The following is a 19206-nucleotide window of genomic DNA, read 5'->3' as shown; positions in this document are numbered from 1 at the left end:
TCAACGCGCTAAGGGCTCGGAAAAGTTAGACAACCACGTTGATGGGACTCCATTTGCAATTATCTGCAATTTCCGCTTAATACCTCTAGCAAACATTACATAAGGCTTTTTTTCTTTGAGTTTCAAGCAGGTTTCAGCAGCACGATACTCACATGGTTAAACCTAACCTCAATAAAGTTTACCTTCAATATGTCCTGAAAGCGAGGATATACATTCCACGAGTTTGCTATTAGCTACAGAGAGTGCTTACGTCACGCACGTTGACGGATATATTCAGTAAATAATTAATCACGGTGAACCCTGGGATATCTTTGTGTAAGTAAGGTGAGGAACAGGATATATCATTATGATTTATATTATATAAAGATAAGAGATTGTTCACTCTCTTATATTGTTTCTATTTGTTTTATTATTTAAAATCGTCTTAACGGATGAAACATACATTTTTGTCTTGGTTCCTGTTGTATTTTATTTTGTCAATTATGTCATTTAAAGTAATTCACGATCAGTCTAGAGTTCCGTTGATGTGGGTTTTTTTTGCCTTCTTAATATGCCTCGGCCAGTGCTTTTATTAAATGATAATTCAATGTGAATATATTTCAGTGCATATCAATATAATTAATAACTTAGTGTTACTGGGACGGACTAAGCCAGGGAAAATTGCAATGAATGTTGGTTTGATGTATGAGATACGCTACTTCACGTCCATTTTGTCCTCGTGTTAACGCTTTTATTGTTATTTTTATTTTGTGTATTTGAATGGACAATCAGGAAAAAAATGAACAAATGTCCTTATAGATAAAGACAATCAGTGTTCGCAATAAATTAATATTGTTATAATTAAAATGTCACTTTTTGTCTGCTTGCCCCACGTGTGGTCGCTGGCTATAACACCTTTTGTTTATTGTTATGTTGTTTGGTGTTGGGGTAAATATGTTTACGATGGCGTTTAAGTATTATATATGTTTAATGACCAGAATGCCATTTTTCCCAAACAAATTTATACTGAAAATGTATATCTCCCGAACAATGTCTTATTCGGGTTTTTTATGAATGATATTACACCAGCATTTATTAGGCATAGCAAATGCCTGCCTATATTTCTCGTCCTCTGGTAGATATCAAAGCAGGCCTTTTTATATCGGTATGAATTGAATGAACACATTGTGAATGTATGTTTTCCAAAATTATTCTAATTCAAATTTTGTCATTATAAGTGTACTCTCTAACTTGTTCACAAGATGCGCTGGTGTTAAAAATATGATATAAGCTGCTTTACATAAAATAGTTCTGTAAATACATTCAAGTTTTAAGACAAAATAATGCAAAAATATAAAAAAAAAAAAAAGCACTGTAACACATTTTATATTATAGTGAAAGAACAATAGTTAATTTTAGTGAAACACGATTATTGTCTTACAACTGCCAGGTTTTCAAAGAAGTAATGATAAATGGAATTCATACAATTTGGGTGACAATATTTCCATGATTTTAATCAAAATGTTGAATTTTAATATATGCATTTCATTTGAATTCTACCTTGAAAGTCCCTCTGTTTGGCGTCATACGAATATTATGTTATATTTTCTTTTATAATATTGATATTTACAACATATTTACATTTATCAGCATTGCTTCTGTTAGTACTCCATAATTTATTTATAATGCAGAGGTTGGCAATGTGCACCATCGGACGTCGTGGTTCCTTCCGGGTCTTCTGTACAGTGATCACTGAGGAAACCAAACTGACACCTTTGTCCCACTGTATATGTATCGTAAAAGGCGCCTAGTTTGGAGATGCGGATGCTTTCTTCTATGTCATGAGTTAATATACTGCCCCCCCCCCCCTTTTTCCGTCCTTTTAACTCTCTTTCCGGCGTCCGTCTTTATAAGACCATGCCTGTTTCCAGGATGTTAAACCCCGGCAAAAGCAGCAAAAATGACATACTGCTAGCAAAAGTTCAAACGTCGTTACGTAACTAGCAATAATTTATGTAAGGAGAGCAGTTCATAAACGCATCGCATATTTCTACGACCAGGTAAACAATTTCCCATTCAGGCTTTAGGTTATACAGTTGCCTTCATAATATCGTTATGTTTGTTAATCTAACATTGCTTTATACTTTGATAAGGAGGACCAATGACACGTGGGATAGTGCCTGCTTTGTTGTTTTGATATTAATTGTTTAATCTGTTGTTTATTATTTACACTATATTTGATCCTTTCTGTTCAAAATATAATCAACCCCTCTAGGCAGGAATAAGTATACTGAAACGATTATTTTCTTGAAATTCAGGTTGGACGTTTATTGCATACTGATAGCAATATTATAATGATTTCCATGAATAATACAAAATAATATCCAACGAGTGTGGTTCATAACGCAATTTTACTCTATTACTGTTCCTATTAAATTCCGTTTGTTCGAAAACTTTCTCAAGGTGTTGTTTTTACACACTGATATATGGTGGCATGTTTTATACATGTAACAGATCTGAAACAGCACTCATACGGGTAAATACGTATGTGTTGCGTTTAGTCAAATCAAATATAATAATTGCATACGCAGCGTATCTATTTTTCTGTTTTGTAATCTAGACACGTATGCGTTCGAAATGTTTATGCATTAAAAGAGTCATAAACTGATTTTGAAATTTCATTATTACCATATTGTCGATGACATGTGTCAACATATCGTTAACAATCCCAAACAATAAGAATCGTTGTTTACATAGCCAGTGATTTGCTTTGAAAATAGTTTGATATTTTTTCCATGAATATATTGGTCATTGTTCGGCGACCAGAGAATTATAACTGTATTGTGATTCTAAATAAAACGGGAAACCCCTTTGTCGAATTGTCAATTTTTTGTTGTGATTACTTTGCGTCTGGGTAAATATGTTTTGAAAATGCTTTTAAAAATGCCATTTACAAACAACATACACACAACGCAATGTCTTGCCAACGTTACCGGCTTTGTCCAATAGTTACTAGTATTTTCCGACGGTTATACAAAAGCAAGTGTTTCCTTTGACGTTTTAAAAGAAAAAACTTTAATATCTAAATTCAACAAACAACAAACTTGTATTTGATATCAAGAATAATGATGATTAATAGCATGTTCATGTAACAACAGTCTAACATAGCCTGCACACGAGAAACAAGCGACCAATACCTGGGATTCACGAACTGTCATTGGCCTGTCCTGACGGGACACAAACAAATAGGCCCGGACCCCGTTGTCACGAACTTTCATTGGCCTGTCCTGACGGGACACAAACAAATAGGACCCCGTTGTCACGAACTTTCCCTGGCCTATCCTTACGGAAAACTAACGAGCATGACCACGGTTTCCCTTCTTTCTTGGCCTATCTTAACGTGAACAATGTCTTTGTATAGGCAAATTTAGTTAGGATAAGTATGACGTAATGTCTTTCACATAGATCTGCTGAATTAATGATTATTAAAAAAATACTCTGACTTTGCAACATTTCAAGCAATTCTGTACATTTCATACACAGAAGTCAATAAATCTGGAATCTGTGAAAAACAATAAATATTTAAAACATTAAAAACGCATTCCTCCAAACCCATTGACATGTTCAATGATATACAATTAATTACCAAAAACAAAACACAATACTGTATGAGACTTACTGACTTTAGAGTCATTTATCATAAAAAATCCATCTTAAAATATGACTCTATATACATACCACTTGCCTATTAACTACTAATTATTGTATGACGCTTTTTTACAACCTAGTGCGTAGGTCGTCTGAAAGCGGTTCACAAATTATTATCCGCGGTTATAGGACCTTTGCAACTAGCCAATATCTTTCTAAACTCATTTGGGAGCATATAGCCGGTGCTGCCATTTCGGCATTCATTGCTAGCATTCAGCAATTCTAGTACTGCCCAACCACGTACCTATTTACAGCTGAGTACACTGAAACAATCGGAGTAAAGTATCTTGCTCAAAGATACAACACAGTGCCGTGCCGTGACTCGAACCCGCAACGAGCCCGGCGTTCTGCCACTAGACTACCATACCTCCGTATTAAGATAACTTCTATTATGACATCATTCCAAGAAAACTGTTTTCTAAAATCATCACATGTCTGTAAAGTCTCCATACCATAAATTCCAAATTAATTTGTTCTAAAAGTGAGTTCTCTTCCTTCGGCGGTATTTATAGGCAGGTTTGTTTAAGTAAGCAGAACGTACGGCACACAGATACAATAATTTATATAAACTATCCTTCTCACTCTGATTCTTTGTCCGAACGTAAGCATGCATATAAAAATACGGATAAGACTAGACACACAATATAAACAAACCCTTTTTCTGATAGGTGGTAAAATGAACCTATACATTATGGGAATCTACCTTTAGATGTAGATATTCAATTGTAAGTTTAACCGTATTTGATATAGCAACCAATGAATTAACCGAAAAATGTAAATATTGTTACTTATTACAATCACAAAAATCACAGTGAAAATGTAACTAAAAACAAAATTGTTCCATTGCCCCCTGCCCTTGTGTTTGGTGAAATTGGTATCAGCTCTATTAGATAACGTGCTATTTCATGCTCTACTCTTTTTTGTTTTAGTTATTCCCATTTTCATTTAATCTTTTCTGATCTTTTTTTCTGTGTACCTTTCAAATGTAAAATAATTTAAAATACCATACTGTGTATACATGATACTCGTGTCTGTTCAGAACTTATCGCTATATTTGTATTAAAGTTATCTAGTCACTCTCTATTGAGTTTTAAAGTCAACTATTGTCTCCCATTTTTACGTTTGGTTAATGTCTTTATTTTGCATTTGTTTTTGTCGACCACCTGTTGGCACTAAAGACCTTTTGGGGTTTATGGGAGGTTAATCATGTACTAATAATAACAATTATAGTGTATACCCTTCAGATATGCAATAAATAATAAATAAGTCCAAATTCATACACAAAAATTATGGCTTTCCTAGACTAGAACTCTTTGTCAGGCAAGGATATATATCAAAGTGAGGTGGGAGAGTTAACCCTTAGGCCGAATCCAGAGAGGAAATAAAATTAAGGAACTCTCAAGTGGTCACGGTGCATTTGTCTGTCTGCTTACCATGACAGCTTGCTACAAAGAAAAGAAAAATAACATCAAACACATAAAATGACTAGTTGTCTCCCCTTCATGCAAAATTTCAAAACCAAGATATGTATCGTGAGGAAAATTTATTCCATAAAAATAAAGGAGTTTAAAGTGAGAATTGTTATACGTGACATTATCGAGCTAAATACTAGAACAGGCATATCGATACTATTGTTTAACGTACGCAGTGAACAACACAAGTCATGGAATTGGAACAAACCATAAACAGTAAGCGATAGAACTGTGAAAGAAAATTAGAGGCTGAACCTAGATTTCGGCGATTTTAAATGTTGCATACGTTTCTTGTTTCATCCGATATGCAGCATAAATAAATATCCATATGTTATACAATCTACCCGTAGAAGCTTTCTGAATAATAGATTCATAAGTAAAACATATGGTAAGTATGAGCATAAGTCTAAAAGCGTCGGATATTAAATCATGAACGCCATAAAATCTCGAGTGGAATCAGGAAATAGCTTACCCATTCGTAACACCTCGGTCAAATCGAATAGAAATGTTACTTTCTGGTAACACGAGACACAATAAATAAGTCCCCCATGTGGAAAGTAAAACAAACCATGCCTGCACAAAAATCAGTAATCGAAAGGATGCTTAGTGCCAGGAACAACGTTTTAATTGTGGCATCCGATATGATGTTTCCTGCCAATTTGAGGATGGTGTGTTACTTAGCACTATCTAGTCCTTAACAAACCTAAAAACACTGAAACCTCACAGATGTGTATCTGATCATAGAATTTGATAGTCAGTTTAGGCATACTTACTCCATCTCGCACACAAAGTGCATGGTGGCAGCACAGTTGGCACTTGCCCATTTTCCGGTTGCTTTCGACATGGTTAGGCACTTTTTGTTGGCCGTATCGGCGGGTTCACCATAAGCCAAGTACGTGTAAGCGAGTTCTGGTCTCCCGACATTCCACAGAAATCGACCGTCGGCATTCGCCTCCGCATCCATCCACAGGGTGGCAGTTGTTGCAGCTTTGATAAAATGGCCGAACAAAGTGTCACACCACAAATCATGACGATCAGTACCGTGCATCACGGATTGCAATATTTATACACATGATATATACAACAATGATCATTAATTTTCTACCAATTGTGAAGTATGTATTTGGTTATTTCGCATGCCTTCCACAGTGGAATCTATTAATTCAAACATGTTTGTCCCGTGCATAAACAGAAGATTTGCATTTACCATCAAACGCCCCGTTGTTGTACAGGAAATCTTTCTCCTCAACGTTGTTGACCTTCAGCAGATGTCCAGAAATTCCGTCCTTTTCACAATACGCCTGGAAAAAGAGTATACAAAATACTTGATGTCATGCAATTTTCTTGTGTTCGTCACCACCTCGTTTTCATATCATTATAATTAAGAAAATTTTAAGCAAACAAAATTTAAACAAATCGCTATCTTGTTTAGCTCAATATATCGGTATTCAAAGTGTAGATGAAGAGCACAATCACTTGTAACACTCTAATAACATTTATCATATACAATGTAATAGTTGAATTTTCTGCCGATAGACTTTGCCTGACACAGCAGCAGCTAACGCAGTTAATACTTCTGTACAGTGGGTAATGCTGTTATAGAGGCTTGGTTTCATTTGTTTTGATAAGTGTCTATAAGCAGCAAAGGTCATTTAAGGACGTGCTTTCCTGTGCTGTGATTCATGCGTGCACATTGAAGTGTAGATTGTATGAAATAGTAGATGGACATATAATTTATATTGCAGTTTTGATAACTTCACCAACATCTTGATTTATTTGTCGGCTGATCAACAATGTTATATGAGTTTTACATGTTTTGTAAATGTATATTACATTACTAGAATTATAAACACAGGCGTGATTTGCTATTAAGACTACTCACTTGTGCATTTGCGCGGTTCAGATTTTCTTTCACGATCAAGTAGAACGACTCTGGCGACTCCAAGTCTCTTCCAAACTGGCTTTCTGTTGTCATGGATATACAGGTTGAAACGTTGATTAATTATTAACAAAGCACATGGTACAGGCATTTTATTTAACGATGCATATGAATCATGAAAGAACTTAAGCTCCTGCGTGTTGTCGTGATAAACACGGGTATGATAATTAAACACGTAATGGAGTAGTCGTAAGTATACTGACGATAACATGTACCTGTTTTTTAGAGATCAGCTTGAGGCCGTCTAATTAAGAAAACCAAATAGAACCTGGGTGTACATAATTGTCTTTGAAAACATTAACAGACGCCAGATTAACACGGAGACCCTTGTAACAACACAGAAAGAATATGTCAATATAAAGAAAGATACGCCTCTCTGTTCAACTCAAAGAAATCCAAGTAATGTCAGTTCCTCAGAGCGAGAACTGAGTAAGTGACATAGAAACAACAAGGCACACTTCAAAGCATATCGATATGAGAAGTCCCCGAAAGTATTGAGGGTTTGCATAAGTGTCTTCTGCTAGGGATATAAGTGACAAAACCCGATCATCTGCTCCTATTCAATACTTGGATGTATATTTTTTCTCATGTATCTACTCTTTCTTTTTCGGTTTTGCATCCGTAGGCACAGTTTGTAATCAATATTAAGAAAAACGATGTTGTGAGGCTTTAAAATAGCATATAAATCAACTATATGATAAAGATATTGTGTTCAGAATGGTTAATCTCAATGCTTTTTAAATCAAGTATGGTTCAGTAGGTTTGTCGTGCACGGTCTTTGTTAGCAAATGACAGCCATTTACATGTCATTGAGTCAACAAATGAGGTTTTTGTTCTATTTTGTAATTTTCAATGTTTACAGAGTACCTAACCATGGATGACCTCAAATGACAGCGTAGCGACATTATGTTCACGGAATTGTTAGATCATTAATTTAACAAGAGACCTATTGAACATACTGATAGAGAGCGGACATGCATTGGAACTGTATTTGCTAAAGATACACAACATATAAACGCATCATATTTGTGAAGTATGGTTCAGATATATGTAAACATGTGTTTGTATTGCTGCTCATTGTTTGGCCTCATCGATCGAATTACGAAGATTAGAATTTAGTCAGCACGAGGACATGTATCAAATGATAAACAAATAGCTAGTGTATTGCTTATTAAGTGTTAAAAATGTTCTATATAAGGACTATCGAACGACCTAGAATGTTTTACTTTAAACTAGCGTAACAAAATTAAACTGAGAAACCCATTTCATGACATATGACAAAACGATCGAACATATCAGTCTTGGTTATTTATACCCATCCTATGGTACCTAATTCAAATGCATTGTACATAAAATACGAATAATATAGAGAATAAGACATGCCTTTTTCCATATCACACCCGGTATCAACCCGAGACTGCAATATCAGCCCAAGGGCCAAAGGCCCGAGGACTGCTATTGGTCGAGGGTTGTTTATTACATACTTACTAGTAAAAGTTACTTTATTATTATCTATTTTTCTTTTGAAATATTGAAAAACGAAAAATTTACAAAAGGGTTGTGATACGGGTTTTGCGGGCTGATACGGGTTGTGATGTGTAATACGGCGGGGGCTGATACGGCTTTTGGGGTGTGATACGGCGAGGGGTGATATGGATAAGAGCAATTGTGTCGTATCGCATATATAAAAAAACGTATGTATTAGGAAGTATGTAATAAAAGACGGTATATAACTTCATCAGACGTCTGTAGTTATGTATTCAATACGCATACATGTTCAAACGTTTGATTATTTAGAACAAATTTCAACATTGATGTGCTAGAGCTTGGTTAATTGAGCGAGAACCAATGATTATTAGAGACAAGTCTGTTGATTTGAATATTGGTGACAGAGCGAAGGCTAAACTCATCAGAAGCTATTGAACTGACCAGGAAGATGTCAACAAACCACTCGAACCGAACAGTATAATTACATGTTTAGCAATTATATATATTTGTTTTAACGTCCGATATTGTTAAACAATCGAAGGCTTCGTCGTTTTGCCATGTGTTTCATCAATCTGATCTCGTTCCAAAGATTGGATTAGAAAATTATTAAGTCACCTAGTACCCCGGTTTTCTCCCGTTTTTAAACCCTTTCCTATCTGCTCACTCTAGTATAGTAATATAAAGTCAGCATCAGATCCGCGCTATCACCGGGAGGCAAGCATACCAACATACCCTGTCTCCTACATACACACACACAAATACGCATACACTACACACATGGAGGCACTTCCTTAAATGACCTTAGCTGTAAATAGGACGTTAAACAAAATTAAACCAAACCACACAAATCGCTCTATGCGTATGTGGCCCTTGCTGCGACGGAGTCGTGAATGGCCGACCATATAGTGGAGTATCTTTAGTTTCGTATTTCTACAGAATGGATCATGAACATCACTTACGCATCCAAACGGTTGTATTTGCCAACGCCACTTCTGAATCAGCAGTGCCAAGGAAAGATCGGCAATCCGAAAGGTGCTCTGTGAATGTGAGGTAATGACATCCGTCGGGATGATTCCGGCAACGGACCACGCAGTCGTCAAGCTGGGGAATAAACTCTCTCCAGTTGGTTGGGCTGTAGACCTTACCTACACGTGACTGGTCAGCAACCCAGGTCTTCCCAGGGTAGGAATATCGTTGGGTCTTCTGTCTGTTGTCTATAAAGGATAGTATTTATTATAATGATAAAGCAATTTTTCTTTTATAATTCATCAGCAAATAAAGACGAAATTAAGCAGTTATTTGAAAAGATAGTTTATGTTAATTTCGAATGGTTTGCTTTATCGTTACCAGCCCTCTGTGTCCTCCACGTGCCTGAATTTAAATGTTACATTTTATGCATGATTGACTTTTGTGATGACTGAACAGTGATGAATCCACATCTACATATTTGTAAATATGTTTACATAGAAAGATACCCTGGTTCACCAGTTGTAATTATAATGTGACCGGGCGGAATGCTGTGCTGGATGCCTTCGGCATTGTGTTTCAGTGAGATAGCACTATATAGTGTCCATCAGATCCGCGCTATTACAAGGAGGCAAATACACCAACCTATCCTGTCTCCGGCACACATACACACATGCTCGCTTACACAACACACTCATGAAGGCACGTCATTAAATGACTTTAACTGTTAAAAGGATGTTAATAGGATGTTAACAAAATAAAACAAACCAAAACGTATTTTAATTGGAATTATCGTAATTCATGGGGTTTCATCTAAATCTGGAATCAATCACTTGATCTTATTTATATATTTATATAATGTTATGTCATAGAAGACAACATTTCAACATTATCTCTCTGGTCTTCATACATAGTTTTATCGAATCCCAGTTCAAGCAACGCTGTATGTTAATACTTCGATATTCTCTTTGTAGTAAACCTGTCCGGGGGCACCGACCGATAGGAAACGATGTCACAACGATAAGCCGCTGCAGTTTAATTTTCGCCCTTTCCGCCTTACGTTAAGAGGTGGACTTTATCATTATAGATAACATTTGTAAACAACATAATATACAAAGTAAATGTGAAGGGAGATATGTTAGAAATGTATATGGATGTTTACAGAATAGATTAATTATTAAAGTAAATTTCTGAAACTCATTCTTTTAACTCAGAAAGGGATAAAGGTCACCCTAACCCTTATTTTGTAATGAAAAAATACTCTTTTTTCAACATTTTACAGACTTAACACTTTGTATAAAAAAAAGTTCTAATATACATATTTGTTTAATATTTAATAGATCAAAACGAAATGTGCATTTCTTTCTAAAACAGTCAGGATATGGGAAGTCCATGTGCTTCTGTTATTGTCCCATTACTTTTAAAACAGGGTAAAAAATCAAAAGAGATTCAGTTTCACCAAGTAAGTAAAAAGGATACAAATGAAATATAATTTTCCACTTTGTTGCATAACTCTTTTTCATAATATTGAATATATTTATGTTTATATTTATTAAGTTGCTACGATATAAAGTGGCGACATAATTACAACTTAAGTAATTTATTTAGTGTCAAAAAAGGTAAAATGGTGACATTTCGTGAAGCGCAAAATATTCGCATTTTCATAATGGCCGCCAATTCCGTCATTTGTTTTAAATTCTTATAAAAAAAAGTTTTACAAACAACAGTCATCTATTAGTGACACATTTTTCAGATGCGTGTTTGCTTTCAAAACTGATCATAATGTGTTGAAGTTCCTGAAAACTCGTTTCATGATATCAAAACGAGATTTGAACATGATTTAAACACTAGAAGAGTACATCCTTAAAAACTCATGCTGCATAAAAATCATTGCTTTATGACAAGTTTACTTACTTGACCACAGCTTCGTGCCGGGTACTGCGATGAAAGCTTCCGATTGGGTGACGTTTTCATATCCCCTACACATGCGGCGTGTCTTGTCAAAGGTCACGATGTTACATTTTGGTTCAAGTTCACAAAACGACAGGCAGTCTTCAATGTGGTCGTGGGACTCTTTCAGCAGGTAGGGAATAAACATAAACCCAGAATTCATCTTGTCCTCCCGGAAGTAGTCATCAGCCACGATGGCGAGACCTGGTCAAAATTACAATAAAAAATTGAAATACTTTAATATTATCTATTTGAGGCAGTTACAAATATAATAATAGAAAACACCGTTCCACCTGTTGACTATAAATTGAACGTTGTAATTGCTCGGGTAATTTATCTACAACAAGCACAAGTACTACATTTGCCGTGTGCCGGTTTCTTCGCATTGAAATGTGTGCAATTTATGAAAATCATGTTTGCGTGTCGAAATATATTTTTTGCACTTCAACCCTTGCAGCTTCGAGGAAAAAATGGGTATACTGTATCCAATTGCATGATCGTATGAGGCAACTTATGTAACAAAAACTTGCAGAATCGGAGTGATTTATTTCTTTTTCAGGCAGCATACAACAAAAACCCAAGAATATACCTGCTATGTTTCAACGACGAATAGACCCCCTGTGCTCGAAATTGACAATGCGCATGATAAGTATTGTTTGGTGGTTATATGTATTTTTATGTTGTTAGATTCTTGATGTTATAGAAAAAAATGATATACACTGTGGAATACGTTTTCTGTTTTTGTTAGATAGAACTACATTGTTTACGGGAAAGTACTCAAACGTTAACTTACATTGCGCGGAAACAATGTTTATTTGAGGCCTCGGACTGGATACTTTTGTTTGTTAGTTCGAAGAAACTCATTCAATTTAACATAATCCACGCTGAATATTATTAACCGTAGACTGTGACAAACCACTATTGCTCAGTTTCATGTTTTATTAATCTGAATTACTAAAGGAAAACGGTCTGAAACGGTGAACAACACATTATTCGCAGTTCAACCTAACGTATGTTCATGTGCAGCATGTGGATCGGGCCGTAGAGAGGGGGTTGTCCTCTCGCGACTGCGCATAGGCCATACCTACATTACACACAGTAACATTGTACATAGATAAGAGCAACCTTATTGTCACGCATTTCATCAGCCATTTACAGTCAAACATTTATGATTGAATGCGCTGATTTCAAACAAAAACGTGACAGACTCTGTAATGTATCGTGTATGAAAAGTGTATTTCATACCGTAGAGAGGGGGTTGTCCTCTCGCGACTGCGCATAGGCCATACCTACATTACACACAGTAACATTGTACATAGATAAGAGCAACCTTATTGTCACGCATTTCATCAGCCATTTACAGTCAAACATTTATGATTGAATGCGCTGATTTCAAACAAAAACGTGACAGATTCTGTAATGTATCGTGTATGAAAAGTGTATTTCATACAGTTTCTGTTCAATCAATATGTGATTATTTACACACAATTGATCTTTATGATAATATCTGATATGATTCACAGCTAATTCGTTCCCTGTTGATATCTTTTTAGACTTCTAGTTTGATGAATTCATGTTTGTGGTAGCCTATTTTAACGTGTTGTTTGGCCCTAAATGACTCGCATTGTCGATGGGCCGTGAAACAATAAAAAATAAAAATTGTACCGTCACGATTTACGTTTATCTGTTATTCGGTTAGCACTAGTGATATGATTAAAAAAATAATATGTTACAAATGTGAGCCCATGTGATAATAGGCATGGCTATTTATGTATATCTACCTAATTTATATACCACGAGGGTAAAATGCACGTTCATAAACCATACTGGGGGTGACTCGGGTACTAAAGGGTAATATCGAGTGGCGACGCCTACTTATTTTCATATAAATATTTAATTCGTTGATCGATAAATTAATTTAGTCTGAACACCACCAAAGGTACTTTATTGTTATGCGTGATCTCATTTCCCTTTATATTTCCGATTTTCTAATTGATTATTAACATGGTTTGATAATTCTACCTTCATACGGTGCACAGTGTCTATTGGAAACTTCACTTTTTCTAAAATAAATCGATGACATTCCCGGCTAGGTTTGTAAATAATTTATCCAACTTGAATTAGGTTTCCTTTGAAATCCCGTAGAGGATCTGAGTAGACGATACAAAATATATATTATATTGAACTATTATAATCGATAGTTTGTCGACGATACACCTGACAGGGGTATAACAACACCACTTACCGTGTATCACAAACACTTTGGTTAAGGTCGCTCCACCCTTTCGCAATTAACCAGCGGAATAAGTTGAAACGTTCAAATAATGGTTATGCAACTATATATGTAAAGGTAACTTTATGAAAATCTAAGCATTCGGCAAGATTTGGGATTTTTGTGAATATAAAAAAAAATATGAGTGTTCGTCAATTTTTATATTTTTCATTTTTTCAGTGTGCGTCTTTGCTTGGAGCAATAATAATAATAATAAAAAATTAAAAGAAACATTGCTTATTAACCCTACAAATATTTTATTGATATTTAAAAAAAATAAAACACATTACACAAAGTGTTTATTATTGATTATCTACAAGCTAAAAAAGCAAACAGGACACAAAGTATCATACAAACATAGTGACAAATTGACCAAAAATGACACAGTGGCTTTATAAATCATTTATTTTACATTTTACAATCACTTTGATCGTTGATTGGAACTTTTTGAAGAGGGATAAAATGTACACAATGAAAGTTATAACTTTTAAAACATATAAAAAAAGGATGGAAATAAATTTAAATTAAGATATAAAAGATGACATTTTTTTTTCTTTTATGGAACCAAATTACTCGCAATCATGTACACGTAGGACATCATTCTAGCGCATAGCATATTCACATGTCAGATACATTTGTAACCAGAGGCTGTCGCATGGTATGCCGCTCTCATGTGCCCGCGCTTCATACATGACCTTCATGAAGTCGTCTGGTATCATGTCAGTGTCTTTACGTGAGTCTTTGTATCGGAACCTTTATTACTGAAGTACGTATGATATAACGCGTGTTGCCATATCAACGTCACACACATGTACTATTGTTTACAGTACGGTATTGAAATGGCCGATACGCAATACGGAAATGACGACACGAAAATACGATGGTGATCGATTCCTAATAATATATACCTATCGATTCGTTGACAATTTTTGGGATCTTATATCCCTCTGCTTCTAAGTACGTCTTACTTTCTATTGCCTTGCTTAGCGATATCTCGACATTTATTTTAAGGCTGAACATTTGCCCAAGTGAGCGGGACAATGGGTTCTGTACCAAGGCCGGGACATACCGAAGTCCTCATAAATGGGTGCCCTCGGTATGGTATGTCAGCTAGATAGCGCTTTAGCATCACACCAACATATCCCGCATCCAGCACTCATAGAAACATGTCTTTAAATGATGCTGAAACGTAGAAAACGAAACATTGTGTCAAGTGTTGTAGTGTTATCATGTCTCAAATTGGTTTGGTTTCGTTTGGTTTTATTTTCCTTTTGGGTTAAAAAATAACAATTTATTCGGAAAACTTACAAACTAAAGTAAACATTTGTAGGAATGTCGAATGGCATCATTATTATGTTTGATCGTGATCTCATTGAAAAATGTCTTTGGGAGATGAGAATATCGATAGGTTTTATTATGAGCCTTATTGTTTCGCTGACACTACCCACACTTTTCACGTTATGGACCCGACATTGCTTGGAATTTTACCTAAATTTACAGGCGGCTTTCGGTGATAAAGCAGAAGACGCTTTCCTACCCAAACACATGGGTTTTATTTCTGTGGATTTTAACTTAGATTAAGCTTTTCTTTACAACTCAGTATTCTCTTCTACTTTCATTTTGTCAACGTTACGACAAAATCAATATTCCTATGTTACTGATATTTGACACGAGGTATCAATTTCTCAGTAAAGACTTTATTAAAACGCTGTCGCTAGGAAAGGTACAGTCAACAATAGTGCCATCATGTTTTAGTGACATTCAATAGTATTTCATTTTGTGATAGTATCCAACAATCTTCTACGACGAAACGTATAGCGCGATATTAATAATTCACATGTTTATACATGATCAATCATCCGTGACCAGACTTTATTATCTACTCAGCATACATAGCACACGCGACCTTAAAATTACCTTAGCTGTTAGTAGGACTCAATACAATAAGCCATACAGGCCTGTACCGCTCACCTGGATAATAAAGCAACCATTGGAAATTATTCTTATTACATAATATCCCTCCAATGGTACAGAAGAAGAATTTAAAAAAATTAAACCTCAAATTTTCCTATTTGGCCATGTAACTCTCAGCACCCGTTCTTTTATACAAAATTAATTTCCCTTTACCCAAGGATTCTCGAGGCTAAATTGGGATAAAATCCCTTATTCCCTATGATGAAAGAAGGATTTTAAAGGTTTACCTCTATTTTCCCTTTTGGGCCCTGTAACTCTGCCACAATGAATTCTTTTCAATAGCGATGATATCAATGACCTGGAACGGGTGTGTTTCTTTACACGTCCCTTTAAATTTATAAACAATCACACAGCATTACAATTTATCCATAATCGATATTGTCATAACAACACTTTTATAAAGGGCCTTTTAATTAACAAACAATCAACCATGTTCATAAATCATGTATTTTACATATTAACATTCAAAAGATGAAGGTTGGTACCACTATTATCCCTATTGGGCCCCGTACCTCTGCCTACAGAAGTCAAAACCCACTGTTTCTACAAATCTGATTCTCCTTAGCCCAAGCATGTTTCAGACAAAATTGGTTAAAATCCCTTAATCCCTATGATAAAAGAAGGATTTTAAAGGTTTACCTCTACTATCCCTTTTGGTCCCCACAACTCTGCCCCCAGGGGATCAAAAACCACCATTTATACAAAATTAGGTCCTCTTGGCCCTAGAATGCTTCAGACCAAATTTGGATGAGATCCCTTAATACCTATGGTAAAAGAAGGATTTAACCTCTATATCCCCATTTTGGGCCGCATCCCTTTGTCCCCAAGGGGTCCACACCAACCGCTTATACAAAATTGAGTCCCCTTGGCCTAGGCTGCTCGGGACCAAATTTAGTTGAAATATCCTGGACCGTTCAGGACAAGTGGCGTTGTCCAATGTTCCGATGGGGTGAAACCCGAAACAAAAAAATCGTCTGAGTCTTCTACTCAGATACAACGAATATCCATTAACTATTACCTCTACCTACCTTTAACTTCTTAAAGCCTTAATTAGCAACACCTCACTTTTGGCTTTAATAATAAACGTTCGCCTAGGTGAGGAAGGCCATAGGTTCTGTCTCTAGCCTGGGACATTCCCAAGTCTTTAAAAATGGTAGTTGCTATTCCCTGCTTAACGTTCCGTTCAGTATTTATGGGAATCGCAACAATTAATTAACCCGATGTCAGTATAATGTGACCGGGCGGAATGCTGAGCTTGGTACCTTCAACATGGTATTTCAGTGAGATGGCACTATAAAGTCGGCATCGGATCCGTGTTTTGACAAGGAGGCAAAAACATCAACATACCTTGCCTTACACGCAAGCACGCGTACAACACACACGGAAGCACGTCCTTAAATGACCTTAGCTGTTGGGAGGACGTTAAACCCTATTAAACCAATCCATACCAAACAAATCACACTGCATGCGTGTGCCTTATTTTTTCCCCGAATCAAAGTCTACATGTTGACAATCAAACTGATTACTTTAAAAGACTTGTCCCCAAGCCGAGGCAAATGTGCCTTACATTAGCACACTACTTCATCAAATAAGTGTTACCATGATTAGTTTTTTTCATATATTTTTTTGTGAAATAATTATATTAATTACAGGACTGAGAGTGTAAACACAATTGTAAATTAAGTGACATCCATTCTATGTATATTTACTTTGAACAAACAATATTATATAATTTCTGTTCGATGAAGAGTTAACGAAAATACAAATTATTAATTGTTCATGTTTTATAAGTCAAACTAACTATTGTTAATTGTCGATATATATCAGAATTCATACAAATTAGTGTTAACTGTTTACAGAATTTAAAGTCGTACAAAGGATTGATGATTGTTTATATATTTTAGGTAAAAAGACAACTGTTTAGTTTAAGTGATTTATCGTTGTTTATGTCAAAGTATTCGTTTCGGGCATTAGTTTATGGGGGCAAGTAAAACGAAATGATTCTTATGACTATTTGAATTACTTTCTGAAGTAGAGTACTTAGACCATATATCCCTTTAGTTTTGTATATGAAAATAATTTCCTTTACCAGAAATAATCACTGGAATGGAAACATCTGCGCTATTACATTCACATTATAAAACACATCATATATTTCGTCAGGACATGTTGATCTAGTTACATAATTTAATTGAGGGACAAGAAAACTGGTTTGAGTACAGAATCCACGCTAGAGCATGAGGACGTACTCGTGTCTCTGGTGTCTTTATAAAATCAAGAAAACAAGCACATGCGTATCCCTACAACTTCTAGTTTTCGACAGGTTATATCAATAACATTTACTGTTGATTTTAATAAGATAGTCTGCGACGTTTACAGCAAGTGTATCGTAAGACATGTCGATTTCTTTTCGGAAACAAATAACGTGTAACGTGCGGGCGGTCACCTATTCAACTACTGACCACGCTCGACGTTGCTGAACGAATGAGCGGGTCCCCGGGTTTTACCGCATTATTGGAATCTCCCCCTCATATTCCTTAGCTGTTACAATAGATTATAAATACCACACAAAGTTTATTACCGAGTGTATCTCTTTTACAGAAGATCAACATATTTTATGCCTAATACATAATCGGTTAGTAGTTGATATGTTACTTACCTTGAAGGCAAAACAGAAGAACTTTCAGGAGAAGCATGATCCCGTCTTTATCACCTCACCGATACAAAGATTAAGAATCACTTTGATGCTTGTACACTAAACCCTGTTCACACTCCTATCAACACTGTGCCGTCCCAACTAGCTGCTGTGCCCGGGTGTGTGTAGTGGCGCCTGTTAAATAGATCGAATACTATAGCTAGGAGTGTCAGCTTCAGTAACAAGCTTGGCGCCAATCTACACGTCCTCGGGTACCTGCGGAGAGTCGCCATGTACAGTAACTACGCATCATTACGACCCCTTCACTGAATATATAAATCAAATTTTGAAGTAAAGTAAATACATTCTGTGTTTTATTATTTTGCTGAAATTGGAAGACAGAGACCAATACACATATTTGTCAAGAATCAGCATATAGCTGGTTTCATCTCAAAGATATTGAGCATCAAATTTGTCATGATACAAATTTATAAATTTGATTTTGTGGCCTTTTTAAATATTAAAATAGCGTAAATGAAACATTGACAATGTTTAAAACTAGAACTGCATAACGTAAATGCACTGTGAAAACAGTATACCCCACATATAAATATACCATCAGTTGAGTGTATTGGCAACCAATCGAATGAGACCATAGGACAGCCATTAGGGACCCGGGCACTCTAACAGCCTGTTTACTGCGGATACTTACATAGTTGATCAAACAACTAGTCTTTAAACAAACTAATATTTTCAATCCCTTTACTGGACAACAGAAAGCAATCAGACTCTAATGCTGGTAACGCACTTGGTGTCTTATTGC

The 19206-nt window shown here is 35.7% G+C and overlaps 1 protein-coding gene across 1 annotated transcript; it reads right to left on the bottom strand.

Annotated features, from left to right (window-relative positions):
- Nucleotides 1-3095: 3095 nt before the first annotated feature.
- On the bottom strand, nt 3096-18570 carry LOC110461016. Its single transcript, XM_021514284.1, has 7 exons — nt 18408-18570; nt 11467-11706; nt 9546-9800; nt 7042-7124; nt 6367-6460; nt 5933-6146; nt 3096-5132 (listed from the first exon to the last, which is right to left on the bottom strand). Exons 1-7 carry the CDS (start codon nt 18442-18444, stop codon nt 5117-5119), a joined length of 939 nt encoding a protein of 312 aa, XP_021369959.1. The 5' UTR covers nt 18445-18570; the 3' UTR covers nt 3096-5116.
- Nucleotides 18571-19206: the final 636 nt, after the last annotated feature.

Source organism: Mizuhopecten yessoensis, unplaced genomic scaffold (assembly GCF_002113885.1).
Source record: "Mizuhopecten yessoensis strain PY_sf001 unplaced genomic scaffold, ASM211388v2 scaffold10533, whole genome shotgun sequence".
Lineage (NCBI taxonomy): Eukaryota > Metazoa > Mollusca > Bivalvia > Pectinida > Pectinidae > Mizuhopecten > Mizuhopecten yessoensis.
The sequence above is the reverse complement of the archived record's forward strand: the minus strand, read 5'-3'. Positions and strand labels throughout refer to the sequence as shown.

Bases quoted from the DNA above. Each gene is read 5' to 3' on its own strand.
- LOC110461016 (XM_021514284.1), bottom strand. From the start codon at position 18,444: ATGCTTCTCCTGAAAGTTCTTCTGTTTTGCCTTCAAG. The intron at 6,461-7,041 runs GTGAGTAGTCTT...CTCTTTTTCCAG, and splicing joins TGAACCGCGCAAATGCACAA to GCGTATTGTGAAAAGGACGG. The intron at 6,147-6,366 runs GTAAATGCAAAT...ATTTTATCAAAG, and splicing joins CAACAACGGGGCGTTTGATG to CTGCAACAACTGCCACCCTG.